This window comes from Fusarium falciforme, chromosome 12 (genome assembly GCF_026873545.1).
Source record: "Fusarium falciforme chromosome 12, complete sequence".
Lineage (NCBI taxonomy): Eukaryota > Fungi > Ascomycota > Sordariomycetes > Hypocreales > Nectriaceae > Fusarium > Fusarium falciforme.
The window spans coordinates 1981416-1997662 of NC_070555.1; the positions used below are offsets into that span (position 1 = coordinate 1981416).

Below are 16247 nucleotides of genomic sequence, written 5' to 3' on the forward strand. Positions count from 1 at the left end.
CGTTCTCGAGATTGGTGGAACCGAAGCCTCTCCCTTGTCCTTGCTTCGTTAGCGCTGTAATCCTCTTCCCCAGACTGGCTTTCCCCGCATCCCCGCAAAGCGAACGGGGGCATTGAGATGAAGCCGTTCGGTCAGATGCCAGGTTTAGAAACGCCCCAACCAAGGATTCCCCGGTTGTGACTTTTGTGGTATAAAGTGTTGGGGAACCTTCTTCGAGGATTTGGAACATCAGACCTTCTCTCGACCGTATCACCTCGAGTAGGACTGTCCCCCATTGTCCAACCATCCCAGCAATCATGGCGCACGACGGCAAGAACAACATCTCGCATGTCGAGACGCGAGATGAAGAAGATCAGATTCAGAAGACGGATCAGAATGTCAAGCTCGACGCGTTTGGCGCTAGCGCAAAGACAGACCCCAAGGAGATTGCCCTCGTCAAGAAGCTGGACTGGTACATGATGGTCAGTGTCCGCGTCTTCTGTCAATTGAAGCTTATCTAACTCTCATTCTCAGCCCATTCTCTGGCTCATGTACTTTTTCAACTTCCTCGATCGCAATGCCATGATTAACGGACGATTGAACGGCCTCGAAGACGACCTGGGCCTCAAGGGCACTCAATACAACACCTGCGTGTCGATCCTCTTCGTAGGCTACCTCTGCGGCCAGATTCCCTCCAACATGATCCTCAACCGCGTGCGACCCTCGTGGTACATGGCTGGCTTCTGCATGGCTTGGTCCGTCCTGTCTCTCCTGACGTACAAGGCGAACAGCTACGAGAGCATGCTGGTGTGTCGATTTCTGCTCGGAATCACTGAGGCGCCGTTTTATCCTGGTGCTTTGTACATGATCTCTATGTTCTACAACCGTAAGGAGATTGCGACGCGCATGTCCATTTTCTACACTGGAAATATGATGGCAAGCTCCTTTTCTGGTCTGATTGCGGCTCCCATCTTTGCGAAGCTTGATAAGGTCCACGGCCTGGCTGGCTGGCAATGGTAAGATGATGAGTGTCTTGAGAATTGAACTTAACTGACATTGAGAATACAGGCTCTTCATCATCCAGGGTGCCATCTCCATCGGTGTCGCCATTCTAGGTTTCTTCACCCTGCCCGACAGCCCCCTCAAGACGCGATGGCTTACTCCCGAGGAACGCCAGCTGGCTCATGAGCGTATCTGCCGCGATACGACTGGTCGTCGCGAGGGCACCTCTGTTTGGACTGGTCTCCGCGAGGCTGCTTCTGACTGGCGCACTTGGGTCTTCTGTCTGATGGACAACCTCCATCTCTCTGTACGTGATTCTTCAACCAGAAACTATAAAAACAGCATTCTAACCATGTTCTAGGCCAACGGTTTCAAGAACTTCCTTCCCACCGTCATCGAGACTCTCGGCTACAACACCACCATCACCCTGGTCCTGACTTGCCCTCCCTACCTCTTCTCCGGTTTCGTCTCTATCGCCGTTTCCTGGTCATCAGGCCGCTTCAACGAGCGCACATGGCACGTGACCCTCAGCAAGGCCGTTGCCATCGTTGGTTTCGCAATGTGCTGCGCAACCCTCAACGTGCCAGTCCGCTTCGTCGGCATCATGCTCTTCGTCGGTGCCACATACGGCGTCAACAACATCATTCTTGGCTGGACAGCCTCTGTCGTCGGCCAAACAGACGAGAAGAAGGCTGTTGCGATCGCCATGTGCAACACGTTTGGCAACCTTGCCAGTGTTTACACTCCTTACCTGTGGCCCAAGTCTGCTGCTCCTCGCTACCTCCAGCCCATGGTGGCTTGCATTGCTTTCTCAGCGGGCGTGTGCATTTGCGCGTGGGTCTTGAGGATTGCTCTGCGGAGGCAGAACAAGAAGACGCGGGAGCAGAACCCTGAGGAGACCAACTTTTACGTGTACTAAGGAGAGACCTGTAGTTGTGGTGAAGCGTCTTCAAGTCATGGCTATGTGAGGCCGAGAGGAGGATACGGCGTATCAGTGAGGGATCAGATACCTTTAGGATGAGATATAGTAAAGCGCTACTGCTGAATTCATTATTTGATGTCATTTGGGCCATGGTTGACGGTTCGGGGTGATGTTAGTGTGGCACGGGGTAGTATCGCCATTGCCTCGTCTTTTTTTTTTGGAAACCTCTTCTACGTGTACAGTCGTCCTCTAATTGGCTCACGAACGGCGTGCGCTCGTGTACCGAAACTCAAGTGCCCTATCATATCCTTCACCTTGATGCCTCGTTTAGTTCTGAACTCCTGCGCCCTGGCTTCGCCCCAGCGGAGGGGGCTCTGTGAGACTCCCAGCAGGTATTTTTCTGTATCTGAAACATCAGCCCTTGGCGCACAAGACTTGATATCGGTATCGCATGCGTCCTGAGTCTGTAGAGACACATCTGAAGGTGCTATCAAGTGCTCCCTCTCAGGTATTGCTGATCTGCCAAACCTATGGGCGGGTTCTGGGTCGGAAAGATAATCGTTGACTGACTTTAGCGCTGCTGACTTGTGACCAATTTCGAGCTCCGAGATTGGCCTATCAGATGCTACCGTAGTAAAATACTCGGGCACAGGAACGTGGCAGGCCGCAGACAAGACCAACGAGCTGTTCCCGGTAAGTGGCATTGGGCTCTTGATAGTCGGCCATGTAAGGATCAAGGGTAGAGCAGTCATGATGGAAACGGCGACCAAGAGCGCAAGCAACGCTGGAGCCGACCATCCAATTCCAACAAAAGCGTCATCGCTGAGTCCGGTCCGTAGTGGTGAGTCGTTGTCAATTGTTGGAGGCTCAAAGTATCCTGAGCAGAAGGTGAGAATCAAGAATGGCTCATGGATAAGAAAGGGCAACATACCGCCTTCGAAAACAAAGACATATAGAGATTTTGACACCAGCCAGTGCAATGAAATGCTGGCCAAGATCAAGGGAACACTGTACCGATACGGTAATTGCAACCTGTAGGTCGACCGCTGTAGTCCTTGAGGTTCTGTTACCCGTAGTGGGCGGTAGTCTGTACCGTATGAACTCCATTCCTTCTCTGCACACAGACGTGTGTAAAATGAGTTGTAGTCAAAATAGAATATCGAAAGAAGGAGTTGCGGTAGGTTGCCTTTGAGTACGGCCGGGATAAACTCATTAGCACTCGCCCCAGAGACGTCAAAAATTCCGTTTGTCGCATTCTGAGTGAGAGTTTGCTTGCCGAGTGAATTTTCGGACTGCGAAAGGAAAAACATGGCGAAGAGAAACATGAAGTTGGCGATGAGAAGGGAGTAAGTCCTTAGCCAGACCATGCCCTCGATCGACCTTGACCATCTCCGACGCTCTGGCTGCCAGTACATGGGTGCACCCACGTAAGGGTAGCTCCTGTCATCGACAACATCTTCAACTTCCTTGTCCAATAGGCAACTTCCAGTCGTGAATTTGTCAGGGGATCGGATGAAGGATGCGATAGCATCCCCTGGGACCACAAAGGGATCTTCTTTGGGCAGATAGCGCAACACCAGAACGCAGAGAGCGGCTTTCAAAGAAACTGATATGACGACGATCAGGAGAAGACCATTTGATACACAAACTTTGCAAGTTGGTGAGACTTCCTGTACTAGACAATACTCCAAGTCGAGGGATACGGCATCTTGAGAAACCTCTGGCCAATATTGGGTTGTGTCGTCAAGGTCAAGAAACTCAAAGACGTACGTGGATGGAATCGACGCGGGGCTCTTCGGCTTCATCTGCAAAGGGTTGGCAAGCTCTCCTTGCCTGCCAAAGGCCCTGCCGCAGCTCTGCACGCACGTCGATCGGTTTCGAGATGTGCCGGCTAGCGACCGTGTATTGCAATTTGTAGTGAACCAGAGGGGGTTGGCAGCATCGATAGTAAAGTTCTCGTACCTTTGACTTTTGGACTTGTCGGATGGCCTGGTCAGCTGGAAGATATCGCTCTGTTTCCAGCCTAGGCTGGAGTTGCCCGACACCATGAGAGACGTGTCTTTTGATTTGACAATCATGACGAGATCGCGAAAGTTGACACGCCCGTTGCAATACTGATACTGAGAAAGGCAATCAGGGACTTCTAGCCTTTTCCAATCTCGAGAATTTTTAGCTGTGAACTCGATTCTCTTGGAAACATCGCTGTTTGGGTCGAAGTGGTCTGTCAAGGATAGATTCTGTCCATATCCCACGACCCCGAGTAAGGATTGGCTTCGACTGCTCGTAGGTGGCCACACAGCTACTCCTGGAGGATAATACTGGGCGCCGTTGATGAACCCCTCTGAGGCAATTGTCAGGTTCCAGTCAGAGCTCATGTATTCCGTCGGGAAGATGGCACTGTTGAGGAAGAGATGAAGCGGAAAAGAGGTGATGAAGAAGAGCGCCCAGCACACCCATCTGATCCTGGGAGCTCGGTACAGATTTCTCATCGACTGCACGCCAATCTTCAAAGACACATTATCGCTGTGCGCCTTGTCCACCTCGCTTCGCGTAGGTGAAGTCAAAACTTGCATGAAGAAATTGGACGAGGCTATGATGGCTGTGGAGTAGGCGTTGAGAAAGAGGTGTAGCCAAGTGTTGATTGACCTGCTTTTTGCGCAAGTGCCCTGGAACACGACGTAGTTGATACCCAGGCCGCCGGATCTTGAGACAGTACATATCAGCAGAATGATGCCGAGCAGGGTGAATGTGAAGACGGCCAAGGTATTGATGAGGGCGGTCCGCTGCCAACCGGTTCCTAGCTGTCGCCACATTATGGAGGACAGTTTCTCGAACGTACTGATGCCATTATAAGGTCCGACCCACGGCCTACGTATATAGATATATCAAGGACGATCCCTAGCGCCTTACAAGGCTGACTGAGGGATAAACACTTGAACAATTCAGCCCGCCGCCAAGAGAGGGTGCCCTCACAATGCCTGATCAGCAATGTGTCCCCGCAGTTGAGACAAGCTCATCAAGACTGCCAAGCACGGCGGGCACGTCATGGGGGGACGCCACGAAATAATCTGATGAATGAGAAGCGGGACAAGCGCAGAGCTGAAGTAAACGTGCAGCTCCTCCTTTGCTCATTGCATGAAGACGCGTTCATTTCCAGCGACGCTATACGCTGCGGGAGAAACGCTCCGCTGCCGGGTTGACTAACAACTGCTGGAAGCGTCTTGGCGTCCTGTCTTGATGGATCATGCCACGTAGATGGCCAGTTATCTTGGATGTGAGGGCATTCTCGGTACAGCCAGGGAAGTGGTAGCTGAGGATGCCCGGGTCTCGTTATTTGTTTACAGCATCATCGCAACACCTTGCCACATTGTTTCCATTCACTATTGAGCTACGGGAATCAAGTGGCCTCTCATGTGCCTTCTGCTGGCTGTCTCTCAGTCGTAGTAACCTTCTCATTATATAAAACGGATGTTTCGCCTTCGGTCGGCTCGATCAACTCCTAAGTCACAGGGCCGAGGAGTGTATTGATGTTTCTGGCCTTCATCGACGGCTAGGTTTCAGAGGCGTGTTGTGCATTGCTAAAGGTCGAGTTGCGAAGCCCACCCGCAAACATAAGGAATGATAGACGAGGTCCGATCGATTCTCCTTCTGATATACTTGAGCATTCATCGTGATACGCAGTAGATGGAGCCTGATGGGTTTGTTGTGCGAGCTCGCCGGTCCCGGGCTGAGCTGGCCCGAGAAGATCAGCTTAGGCAGTTGGCATGTATCCCAAACACAACCCCGCTCCGGCAAAGCTAAGCGGACGATGTTCAATTCAAGGTTTCTGCGTCCATGTTAGCTATGGAGTCAGCGTCAACCAAGGTAAGGGATGCCTCCAAGTTCCCAATACAGGTCCAACGTTTAGTAAGTGCCCGAGGTCACCAGCTCAGGGTACTCGACAGCGGCTGCGGTGTTGGTCCTCCGTTGATTTCACTTCGGGGTATTCTTCAGCGAAGCCAGCATGTCTGTATTCCCAATCGGCTATTTTACGCTTACTGAAAAGTGGGATATTCGCGATTCTGTACACTTCTCTGTGATCAGGTCAGCCGTATTTGCGGAAATCCCCGCACTCTTAACCTTTTACGTCACTGGGTCTGCGGATCAAGGGGGCTCTTCGTCAGGGGGTTGTGGAGGGTGACCAGGAGCTGCCGTGGCATCGGTACTCGGTCATGGCCGGGGAATTCCAGCGAAGTCCTGAGGCATTCCACCACAGTTGGGAAATCCCATCCAGAAGCTATCTTTTGTCAAATCGCCATAATTGGGATCGAAGTTGAGAGAATCGGCATTATCAGTTTTCTTAGCTACATTCCCCTTGCTTGTCGGTCACTTCCCTCCACCTGGTAAAGTATTTCCTCCAAGGATGCTCCTCGACAAAACCCAGCATCTCTCGTATCTTCTTATTGCTCATTGGGGCTTCGTAGTCATCCAGCTTCCTTGTAATGGGTGTTTTAGGGTAGAGACTGCGCAGAAACTCGGTCGTAGGAGTCATGTTTGTGATGGAGTCATTGGTGGCATTAAAGACCTGCCATCCCAGGCCGTCAACCTCCAAACCACGATTCACCATCTGTCCCAAATCTCGGGCATCTGTATAGGACCAGCCGTGCACAGCCCATGCAGGTGCGTTGTAGATGTAGTCTTGGAAGAGATGGTCGTATTCGTGGGGTTGAATGACAGCCCCGATCCGCAGACAGTAAATGTCCACTCCGAATCGAAGTGCAAGAGATTTTGCGACTGTCTCCCCGACCAATTTCGACAGTGCATACGGATCCGTTGGAGTCGGGTTCAAGGATTCGTCGATGGGAAACGATGGAAAGTGCCGGACACCTTGGGCATATGTCACGCCATAAACGGTAACACTGCTGGCCAGGATGATCTTGCGGACGCCGAGCTTGCAAGCTGCTTCGAGAACATTGTGAAACCCGAGGACATTGGCGCGGAAGATCTCGCTGTCAGGAGCCAAGAGTGGTCTGGGGTAGCCGGCCAGGTGAATAACTGCATCTGGGGGACAGGGCGGTCCAGCATCAAGTGGTTCTTTGAGCTTAAAGTTGCTGCTCAGTGCGCTAAACACCTGGCCGGCGTCGGCCACATCGCATTTGATCGTATGAACGGCTTCATTGTCGAGTGGTTTCTGGTCAAGGTTGAGAACCTGGTGACCGTGGCTTAAAAGAGACTGTACCACCCAGCGCCCGACGACGCCAGAGCCTCCGGTAACGATCACGCGTTTCCCCATTTTCTTGTTGAGAAGTTGAAAAGGTGACTGGAACGGTGAAAGAGAAGGATGGCTTGAGGCGCAATGTTATGCGTCCAAGCGACATCTTGTAAGACCCCCGGGTGTCATGTTGTGCTATCGGGGCTTACACGGCCCACAGACATCCTCAAACCTTTCCTCATGAGCTTGATCCTCCTCGGGTATTGATTGCCGAACCGAAGGGAAGCCGGCGCGGGGAAGGGCTCGGTACAGCAAAGAGCGAGCTGCATGCAGTTGGAGAAACAAGACCCTTACTAGCCAGTAAGGACGCATTCAATGCAATCACATTACTCTTTTCGAGGCGGTTAAACGGATAAAATGCATCTTGGACGCCGATTTAGCTCAAACGCATCTTAAAGACATATCAAATGTCGAATAAAGCAAGGTCACGCGCATGACGAGTGTCTCGGGCGCCGAGGTCCGGATACTTCTTTTGAGGAGCCTTTCTCACTAGAGAAATTGCACTGAGATTCTTGACTTCAAATCATCTTTTCTGATCTGGGTCAATTCCATAATACAAGAATCGTGATTAATTCCGATATCTCATCTTGAAAGCACCCTACCAGCCTCATTGCAACTTGCCGCCATGTCAAGACACTACCTCAACTTTCCCAGTCTCCCAGACAATGCGGAGAAGGACGGAAAACTTCGATTGAACCGACATTCCAGCTACATCACCAATGACCATGACTTTCCCGCTGCCAAGGTGAGTATGCTGTCAATTCGTTATCCTCGCCATAGCTGACACGCTGTGAGACCATGTTGTACGCTGCCGGAGTGCCGGACGAGCATACCATGCAAAACAGCCCGCAGGTTGGAATTGCTTCGGTGTGGTGGGAGGGGAATCCGTGCAAGTAAGCAATCCCACCCATTTACTGCCTACGAAGCCTAGCTAACCTCGAGTCCTCTGTTAGCATGCATTGTAAGTCTATTCTGCTTAGCCTTTCCGCCAGGAATACTAATGTCTATCAAGTGCTCGAGATCGGAAAGGTGGCCAAAGAAGCCGTTATGAAGGAGGGCTTTCTCGCCTGGCAGTACAATACAATTGGTGTATCAGATGGTATCACCATGGGCCACAACGGTGAGTACGCGAGGTACCAACAAAGCATATGGCTGACGGTTTCAGGAATGCGATTCTCGCTACAGTCCCGCGAAATTATCGCCGACAGCATCGAAACAGTCACCTGCGCCCAAAGCCATGACGCTTGCATCGCGATCCCAGGTTGCGACAAGAACATGCCTGGCTGTGTCATGGGAATCGCGAGGCACAATCGCCCCTCTGTGATAATATACGGTGGTACTCAGCGGGGAGGCTTCAGTAAGCTTCTGCAACGGCCGATCGACATTAACACTTCATCCGAAGTCCGAGGCGCATACATTCTGGGCAGGATGAACGAGTGGGCCAAGAGATCCGACTACACGCCCGAGGAGCTCATGTGCGATGTCGAGAAGAACGCGGTGCCAGGACCGGGGGCCTGCGGTGGAATGTACACTGCCAACAGTCTTGCAGTTGTCATCGAAGTTCTTGGTCTTTCTGTCCCAGGGTCCTCCTCCTCACCGGCCAAATCTCCGACCAAGATGAGGGAATGCAGCTCTATGGGCAAGGTTATCCGAAACTGCCTTGAGAAGAACATCAGACCCAGCGACCTCTTGACCAGGAAGGCTTTTGAGAATGCTCTCACCATTATGATGTGTCTTGGAGGATCCACCAATTCAGTCCTCCATACTATTGCCATGGCCAAGACGGCCAATGTCGACCTCACGCTAGACGACTTTCAGCGGGCTTCCAACAAAACACCCTACATCGCCAACATGCAGCCCAGTGGACGATACAACATGGAGGATCTATACAACATCGGAGGGATCCCGTCAGTTGTCAAGCTGTTGATCGCAGGAGGGCTTCTTCACGGCGACACGTTGACTGTAACAGGTCAGACGTTGGCAGAGAATGTGGAATCCTGGCCCTCCCTTCCTCAAGGGCAGGAGATTATACGATCTCTTGATGCTCCTATCAAACCCACAGGCCACATAGAGATCTTACGGGGGAACATTGCCCCTGGAGGAGCTGTGGCCAAGATCACAGGGAAACAAGGCCTTCAGTTTACTGGCAAGGCGCGAGTATTCGACGGTGAGCAGGCCTTGTGCACCGCACTTGACAAAGGGCAGGTGCCTCGTGATGAGAACATTGTCTTGGTCGTGCGGTATGAAGGTCCCAAAGGCGGCCCCGGTATGCCAGAGCAGCTAAGGGCGTCAGGGTCATTGATTGGCGGCAACTTTAAGAACGTTGCCCTCATCACAGACGGGAGATACTCCGGTGCTAGCCATGGATTTATCGTAGGACATATCGTCCCGGAAGCAGCTGAGAGAGGACCTATCGCCATTGTCGAGGATGACGATGTAATCTGCATCGACGCAGTATCTCATCGAATTGACATGCCACACGTTACAGACGAGGAGGTCAAGAGGCGTCTAGGTTGCCTGAAGCCGTTCGAGATGCCTGTTACGAGAGGGGCTCTTGCCAAGTACGCGCATCTGGTGAAAGATGCTTCTAGAGGAGCAGTCACGGATATTTTCTGAAGAGAGGGCGGTGATTGAGGTTGATAATCGACTGGAGTATCAACACTAGATAACTTCGAGATAAAACTGAGACCTATATGGACTAGTGTTACTTAATAATCCAGCCTTTCGTTAACTGTACCATCGGAGAAACTCGCCCCGTCTTTATCTTGCCCCTCCTGTAAGGCTGCAGCAGTTGAGGGGTTGGGCATCATCTTTGCTCAAACCGCTTGCCTGATCCACCATTCTATTCGGGGTCGAGAGTCTGTTAGGAATTTTTCTAACAGAATGGTTCTCATAGATGGTCATGAATTCCTAACGGTAGAAGAAAAGAGGCTGAAGGAGGATCGCGATCGTACCAAATACTGGAAGAAATGGGGGCCCTACGTTTCTGAGAGACAATGGGCTACAGGTGAGCTCCAGAAATACTAGCTCAAGACAGAAATGATCACTGACACGAAAGGCAGCTAGAGAAGATTACTCGTACGTCTCTCTCAAGTGACAAGAGAATAGGTGCTAATCTATGACAAGCACCGACGGCAAGCCCTGGACTTGTAGGTAATATCACGATTATTCTCCAATTAAGACTAATGTTCTGCAAGACTTCACTCATGGAGATGCTCGCAAGCGCGCCTATCGATGGGGGGAAGACGGCATTGCTGGTGTTTGCGACTCACATGGTTGGCTCAACATCGCATTCAGTTTTTGGAATGGCAAAGAGTGAGACCCTCAGTAATAGCCTTATATCCCAGGCTCTAATAAGTATCAGCGAAATCCTGAAAGAACGACTTTTCGGAATATCGAGCGAGGAGGGAAATCATGGCCAGTCTATCAAAGAAGCCCATTTCCACATAGACAATGTCCCTACTGTCTGTCCACGCTACTCCTTCCGCATACATTTTCTAACGGTTAGGCTATAGCATTCTTACATGAAGTACCTCTACAAGTATCCTCAGAATGACTTCCCCTACCGCAAGATCCTTGAAAATAGTCAGCGTCCAAAGGATCAGGGGGAGTATTCCTTGCTCGACACCGGCGTCTTCGAAAACGATGCCTACTGGGACATCTTCATCGAGGTTGCTAAAGGCGACGACGACCCTGAGGACCTTCACTTCCGTGTCTGCGCTTGGAATCGTGGCTACGAGCGTGCACCACTCCATATCATTCCCCAAGCGTGGTTCCGCAACACATGGGCCTGGGGTCATGAGCTTGACACCCTGGAAGAGAAACCGTCCCTCAAACTGATCGGGCAAGATTCGGTCCATGTTCGTCATAGATCACTTGGTGAACTTTTCTTGAATCATGCTCCATCCCCTGGCACCGGGGATAGTGGAGATGATGTATTGCCAAAGATTCTGTTCACCGAGAACGAGACCAACTTGAATGCCCTTGGACTCGGCACCAACAAAACACCCTACGTGAAGGACGGCTTTCATAAGCATATTGTCAACAAGGCTGCTGATGCTATCAACCCAAATCAAACAGGAACCAAGTGTGCTTCTTGGTATGCATTTGATGAGGATGGAGGTGTCCCTCCCGGCGAGTGCGCCGTTGTTCGCTTCAAACTAATGCGCGAGGCTCTGACATATCTGGATGAGGAACTGTTTGACGACGTGATAGAGCGTCGGAGGGAAGAAGCTGATGAGTTTTATTATCGCCTCAGCCCGCTACCGATGTCTGATGATCTGCGAAACATCCAGCGTCAGGCCTTCGCCGGCCTTCTGTGGTCCAAACAATACTATCATTTCAACTGGGAGCAATGGGCGAAAGGGGATCCAACATCGCCTCCTTTCACGCGGAAGAACGTCCACAACAAGCAGGGCAAGCAGATTCATTGGGACCATGTTTTATCAGTGAGAGACTCATGGGAATATCCCTTCACAAATCCCTGGGACTCTGCGTTTGATGGTGTTGTCATGGCAATGATGGATCCAGACTTTGCCAGATACCAGCTGGATCTACTGACCAGGGAGAATTACATGCAGCCCAGCGGACAAATTCCTTCGAATGACTGCAACTTTGACGAAGTCGACCCTCCCGTGCTCGCCTGGGCCGCGTTCCGTGTCTTCAAGATAGAACGGAAGATGTATGGCCGCCAGGACTTGGAGTTCCTCGAGAACGTGTTCCAGAAACTTCTTCTAAACTTCACCTGGTGGGTTAATAGGAAGGATACCGAAGGGAAGAATATCTTTGAAGGCGGCTTCCTTGGCCTAGATAACATCGGGCCCTTTGATCGATCTGCGCCTTTACCGACGGGGGGAACTGCTGTTCTTCAGCAAGCGGATAGCACCGCGTGGATGGCCTTCTATTGCCTGTCGATGCTCAACATCGCTCTGGAGCTTGCCAAGTACCGTCGAAACTATGAGAGGCTTGCCGCCAAGTTCTTTGAGCACTTCATCCTCATCAGTGACGCCATGGGCGACCTCTGGAACACCGAAGACGGCTTCTACTACGACGCGATTTCCTGGGGTGGTGGCAGGACTCGCCAACTGCGTGTCAGGTCGCTTGTTGGCCTTATCCCTCTCTTGGCTACGTTGACTCTAGAGCCAGAGATGACGAACAAAGTGCCTTGGTTCAAGAAGAGACTAGATTGGTTTATCGAGAACCGCTCAGATCTGGCCGAGAGAAACATTGCTAGTATAAGAAAACGTGGACAAGGCAATAGACTACTGCTAGCCCTGGCCAGCAAAGACCGACTGGAGCGCATCCTCAAGAGACTCTTGGACGAAGAAGAGTTCTTTTCGGATCACGGCATCCGCTCCCTTTCGCGGTATCACAAGGACAACCCCTACTGCGTCACCTCGAATGGGAAGAAGTTCGAGGTCGGCTACCTGCCAGGCCAGTCTGATGGCAACACCAACTGGCGAGGCCCGATCTGGATGACCATCAACTTTCTACTGATGGAGTCTCTGCAGCGCTTTTATCTCTTCTACGGCCACTCGCTACAAGTTGAATGCCCAACAGGATCAGGAGATTACATGCATCTCGGCAAAGTCACCGAGGAGCTTCAACATCGCCTTCAGCATTTGTTTGCAAGATCAGACGATGGCAGGCGCCCCATCAACTCTGGAAACGATACACGCGACTTTGATCCGCACTGGAAAGACTATATGTCTTTCTATGAGTTCTTCGATGGTGATACAGGCCAGGGACTGGGAGCTAATCATCACTGCGGATCATCGAGTCTCATCGCCAGGATAATCCACGACACGGGGTGAGTAGTTCCTCCCGGTAGAGAGTCTTAGCCTCAAAGCTAACTTTAAATGACAGACTCCTTTGTCGCTTGCCTCAAACTCCTCGCACAGCAAGTGTTGGCATGGAGCTTTACTTTGACGAGGTGTTTGGGAAGCCAAGATACCGCCACCCGCGGTCATCGTCTACACGAGCTTTTCAAAGTGATCAGTATTTCACCGAAGAGAGAGAAGATGGAGACGAAGCTATGGAGGTTAATAATTCTAAGAAGGCCGAGGCCAATGCTCTTGTGGCCAAGTATGTGTCCGAGCAGCTCGAGAAGGTCAAGATTGGTGACTCTCCCCTGGATATCAAGGACGAGATCGAGACATGATGACAGAAGGGGAACCAAGAGGGTATTGATTAGACTTCTACTTCGAGCTCTATCTCTATCCCGTTGTCCACTTGACCTCTGGTGGTCAATCCTAAGACAGACTAATGCTCGACTCTGCCAGCAATGCGTATTATACTCATTTTGTGATGGGTTAATACCCCAGGATGAATACATAAGTGCCCGTATTGATGGTTTACGAATTATGAGAGCCAGTTGGCTTCCCAAAAATGAGTGATGATATAACAGTCTTTACGACCATGGTGAGGCTGAATAACTCGGTAGAACCCATGCACAAACCCACCCAAGAGCTGGAGCCAATAGAACATCACCGTAAGCATGACCCCGCTTGACGAGAACAAAGCCCCAGTCAGGCAGCAAATACTCGACAAACATCAAAACCGGGTTTGATAACGATTACGACGGCCACCATTGTAGGTCTCATAGGCTTGGACGAGATCATCTTTCTGAACGTTATTGGTTGTCCTACACTCTCCTCCCAATGTCCACTGTCGATAACCCCCTTGACTGGGACGAGATTGGCGACATCGGCCATCCCGACCCCGAGTACGCCGAGTTTGGCTTTCACGATTTTGCAAAGGAGTGGAAAGACAGAATCCTACCATGGTACAGCTTCCGTGACAGTACGGGCCAAGCGGGGCGAATAAGCGATATTGCCTCGTTCTTGCGCACGTGGCTCTTCTTTGGGCTTCTGAAGGAGGTTCTTGGAGAAGATCTCGGCTCTGTCCAGCACCTGAAGACGAAGGGACGCATCAACAAAGACAAGGTGGTCAGGCAGATTGAGGAATGGAGAAGAAGAGAAATGGAGACTCCAACCGGCCGAACGAGCCGCCTAGCCCGAGTCCAGCTTGTCTTGACTGAAGCTCGGTCTCTGGTAACAGAGATATGCTCCGTTGACGACGTGGTCGATACACATATCGATCCAGGGAACAGAGATATTCCTCTATCGCTGATGGTCTTGGGAGAGATGCTCACAGGGTATACGACCAGATTACTATTGGAACTGAAGGAGGTTCGGATCCGAGGATGGCATATCGACGGCAACAGAGGCTGGGGTCAGACATCTGCAGTTTTGAAGACCATGAAAGAGCAGTGGAACCGAGATACGGTCCGGATGCTCAGCGGCTCACTTGGTGGCCATGCGACAGCGCAACTATACGCTCTACATCTGACGGCCAGCTCAAAATCCCCGGAAATCTTCCCTCAGGGCTGGGATGTTAGTGGCAAGGGGTATAACCAGGCACACAGCGACACCTGCAACCTCCACGACAATGAAGACCTTGTTGGACCTGACCAAAGTAAACTGGCCGAGGTTATTGAACGAGGCAAGGTCCCACTGGTCAAGTACTCTCCCTCGTCAGGGCAGATGGAGATTCTAGAGTTTGAACCCGGGACGAGGTATGCCATCATCTCTCATGTGTGGGCAGATGGATACGGCAACCCCAACGAGAACAAGATTCATAAATGTGTCCTCGAATTCTTTAACAAATTGTTTCTTGACACACAAAATCTGTTACGTCGAAAAGATCCAGATCCAGAGCTTCCCTTCTGGATCGACACGCTGACGATCCCCGTCAACAACCCCGTTCAACGAAAGCGGGCTATCATGACCATGCACCACGCCTACACGAATGCGGACTTTATGGTGATTATCGACTCGGCTCTGGCAAAGATGGAAGTAGGCAAGTCGTACGCAGAGACCGCCATGAAGATCTTTACAAGCCGCTGGATAGGAAGGCTATGGACTCTGCAGGAGGCATATCTAAGCAAGAAGCTAATCTTTCGATTCGACAAAAATGAACTGGTGGATATGGATCAACTGGAGAGCAACTTCTTTACGAGCCACACCCTTGCAGACTCGATGGTGGCTGGAAAAGCTCGCAAGTACTTTGACCGCCTGCTTGGCTGGCAGAGGCAGAAGAGGATCTACGGCGTGCCCATATATGACAGCGTACTACTTGCGTCCGTATGGGAGGCTGTTCAGTGGCGCACGACAAGCCATGTAGTTCACGAGACGCAGGCTTTGGCTACTCTATTCGAGATCGAAGTCGACTTCCCTGATGACTTTGATCACGGTTCTTGCGGTCCGCGATGCGGCGAGGCAGCCGAAGGTCCGTGTCGAGATAACCTCGATAGGAGGATGACATGTTTTCTAGAGTCGCTCTACGATGCTTACCCCAACTCGATCCCGCCGGGAATCATCTTCGTGCCCGGAAGAAGACTCTCTGTTGAGGGCTTTGGATGGGCTCCCTGTACTTGGATGGTTGGGCAGAATGTGGGCCACGATGATCCCATCTTTACCCATACAACTGCAGCTGAATTGACCCTGAATGGTCTGCTTGTTCGATACCCAGGCTTCCTCCTTCGCTCATCTGAGAATCGCATATACGATCCGGTGGAGCAGAAATTCGCGTTTCCCTGCGATATCCTCTTGCTCGAATGGTACTGCGTCCAGCCATGCGACGACAAGACGGAAGCTCTGCCCAACATGGATGGCTTGGCTATAATATCCTCGAGAGAAGAGGTTAGAGAGGATAAAGTGATAGCTCTTCTTGTTTCAGTCAAAAAGACACGGCGTCCGAAGCTATACGTGGAGATTCTGCAGCGCGTCTGGATCTGGAGGGAGAGGGACCAGGCAAGGATTGAGGAACTGAGAAGGACATTTTGGGATCACAAGGTTGCTGTGTGTGAGTACGGTGAGATCTTGAATGGTGATCAGCAGTGGTGTATAGGGAAGCACAAGTGGGACCTTGCAAGGCTGGAGGAGGGGAACCGTCTCGATAGTACTCTGAGTCCCCTTTGAAGTTGCTAGCTGCCATATCGTATATTAATTCATTGACAAGCCTATGACAGAGTCTTGGTGGAAGTTTGAAGAATATTCTAGGTGATGTGACCTTTTATAATCCCATAGTTGA

At 51.3% G+C, this 16247-nt stretch overlaps 5 protein-coding genes across 5 annotated transcripts; 3 read left to right on the forward strand and 2 right to left on the reverse strand.

Annotated features, from left to right (window-relative positions):
- Positions 1-296: 296 nt before the first annotated feature.
- NCS54_01440400 (MFS domain-containing protein) lies at positions 297-1900 on the forward strand (the record flags this gene model as incomplete). Its single annotated transcript, XM_053159555.1, has 4 exons — positions 297-461; positions 514-995; positions 1048-1288; positions 1343-1900. 4 exons carry the CDS (start codon positions 297-299, stop codon positions 1898-1900), a joined length of 1446 nt encoding a protein of 481 aa, XP_053015530.1.
- Positions 1901-2133: 233 nt separating this feature from the next.
- On the reverse strand, positions 2134-4716 carry NCS54_01440500 (Hypothetical protein; the record flags this gene model as incomplete). The annotated part of the gene is made up of 1 exon (XM_053159556.1): positions 2134-4716. One exon carries the CDS (start codon positions 4714-4716, stop codon positions 2134-2136), a length of 2583 nt encoding a protein of 860 aa, XP_053015531.1.
- Positions 4717-6242: 1526 nt separating this feature from the next.
- On the reverse strand, positions 6243-7175 carry NCS54_01440600 (Epimerase domain-containing protein; the record flags this gene model as incomplete). The annotated part of the gene is made up of 1 exon (XM_053159557.1): positions 6243-7175. The coding sequence occupies one exon, from the start codon at positions 7173-7175 to the stop codon at positions 6243-6245; it is 933 nt and encodes a 310-aa protein (XP_053015532.1).
- A 604-nt stretch (positions 7176-7779) lies between these two features.
- On the forward strand, positions 7780-13314 carry NCS54_01440700 (Glyco-hydro-63 domain-containing protein; the record flags this gene model as incomplete). Its single annotated transcript, XM_053159558.1, has 12 exons — positions 7780-7899; positions 7950-8047; positions 8108-8115; positions 8167-8274; positions 8320-9666; positions 10051-10161; positions 10217-10232; positions 10281-10303; positions 10352-10469; positions 10519-10618; positions 10670-12963; positions 13020-13314. The coding sequence occupies 12 exons, from the start codon at positions 7780-7782 to the stop codon at positions 13312-13314; spliced, it is 4638 nt and encodes a 1545-aa protein (XP_053015533.1).
- A 257-nt stretch (positions 13315-13571) lies between these two features.
- Positions 13572-16135, forward strand: NCS54_01440800 (Hypothetical protein; the record flags this gene model as incomplete). The annotated part of the gene is made up of 2 exons (XM_053159559.1): positions 13572-13644; positions 13686-16135. 2 exons carry the CDS (start codon positions 13572-13574, stop codon positions 16133-16135), a joined length of 2523 nt encoding a protein of 840 aa, XP_053015534.1.
- Between the last annotated feature and the right edge of the window lie 112 nt (positions 16136-16247).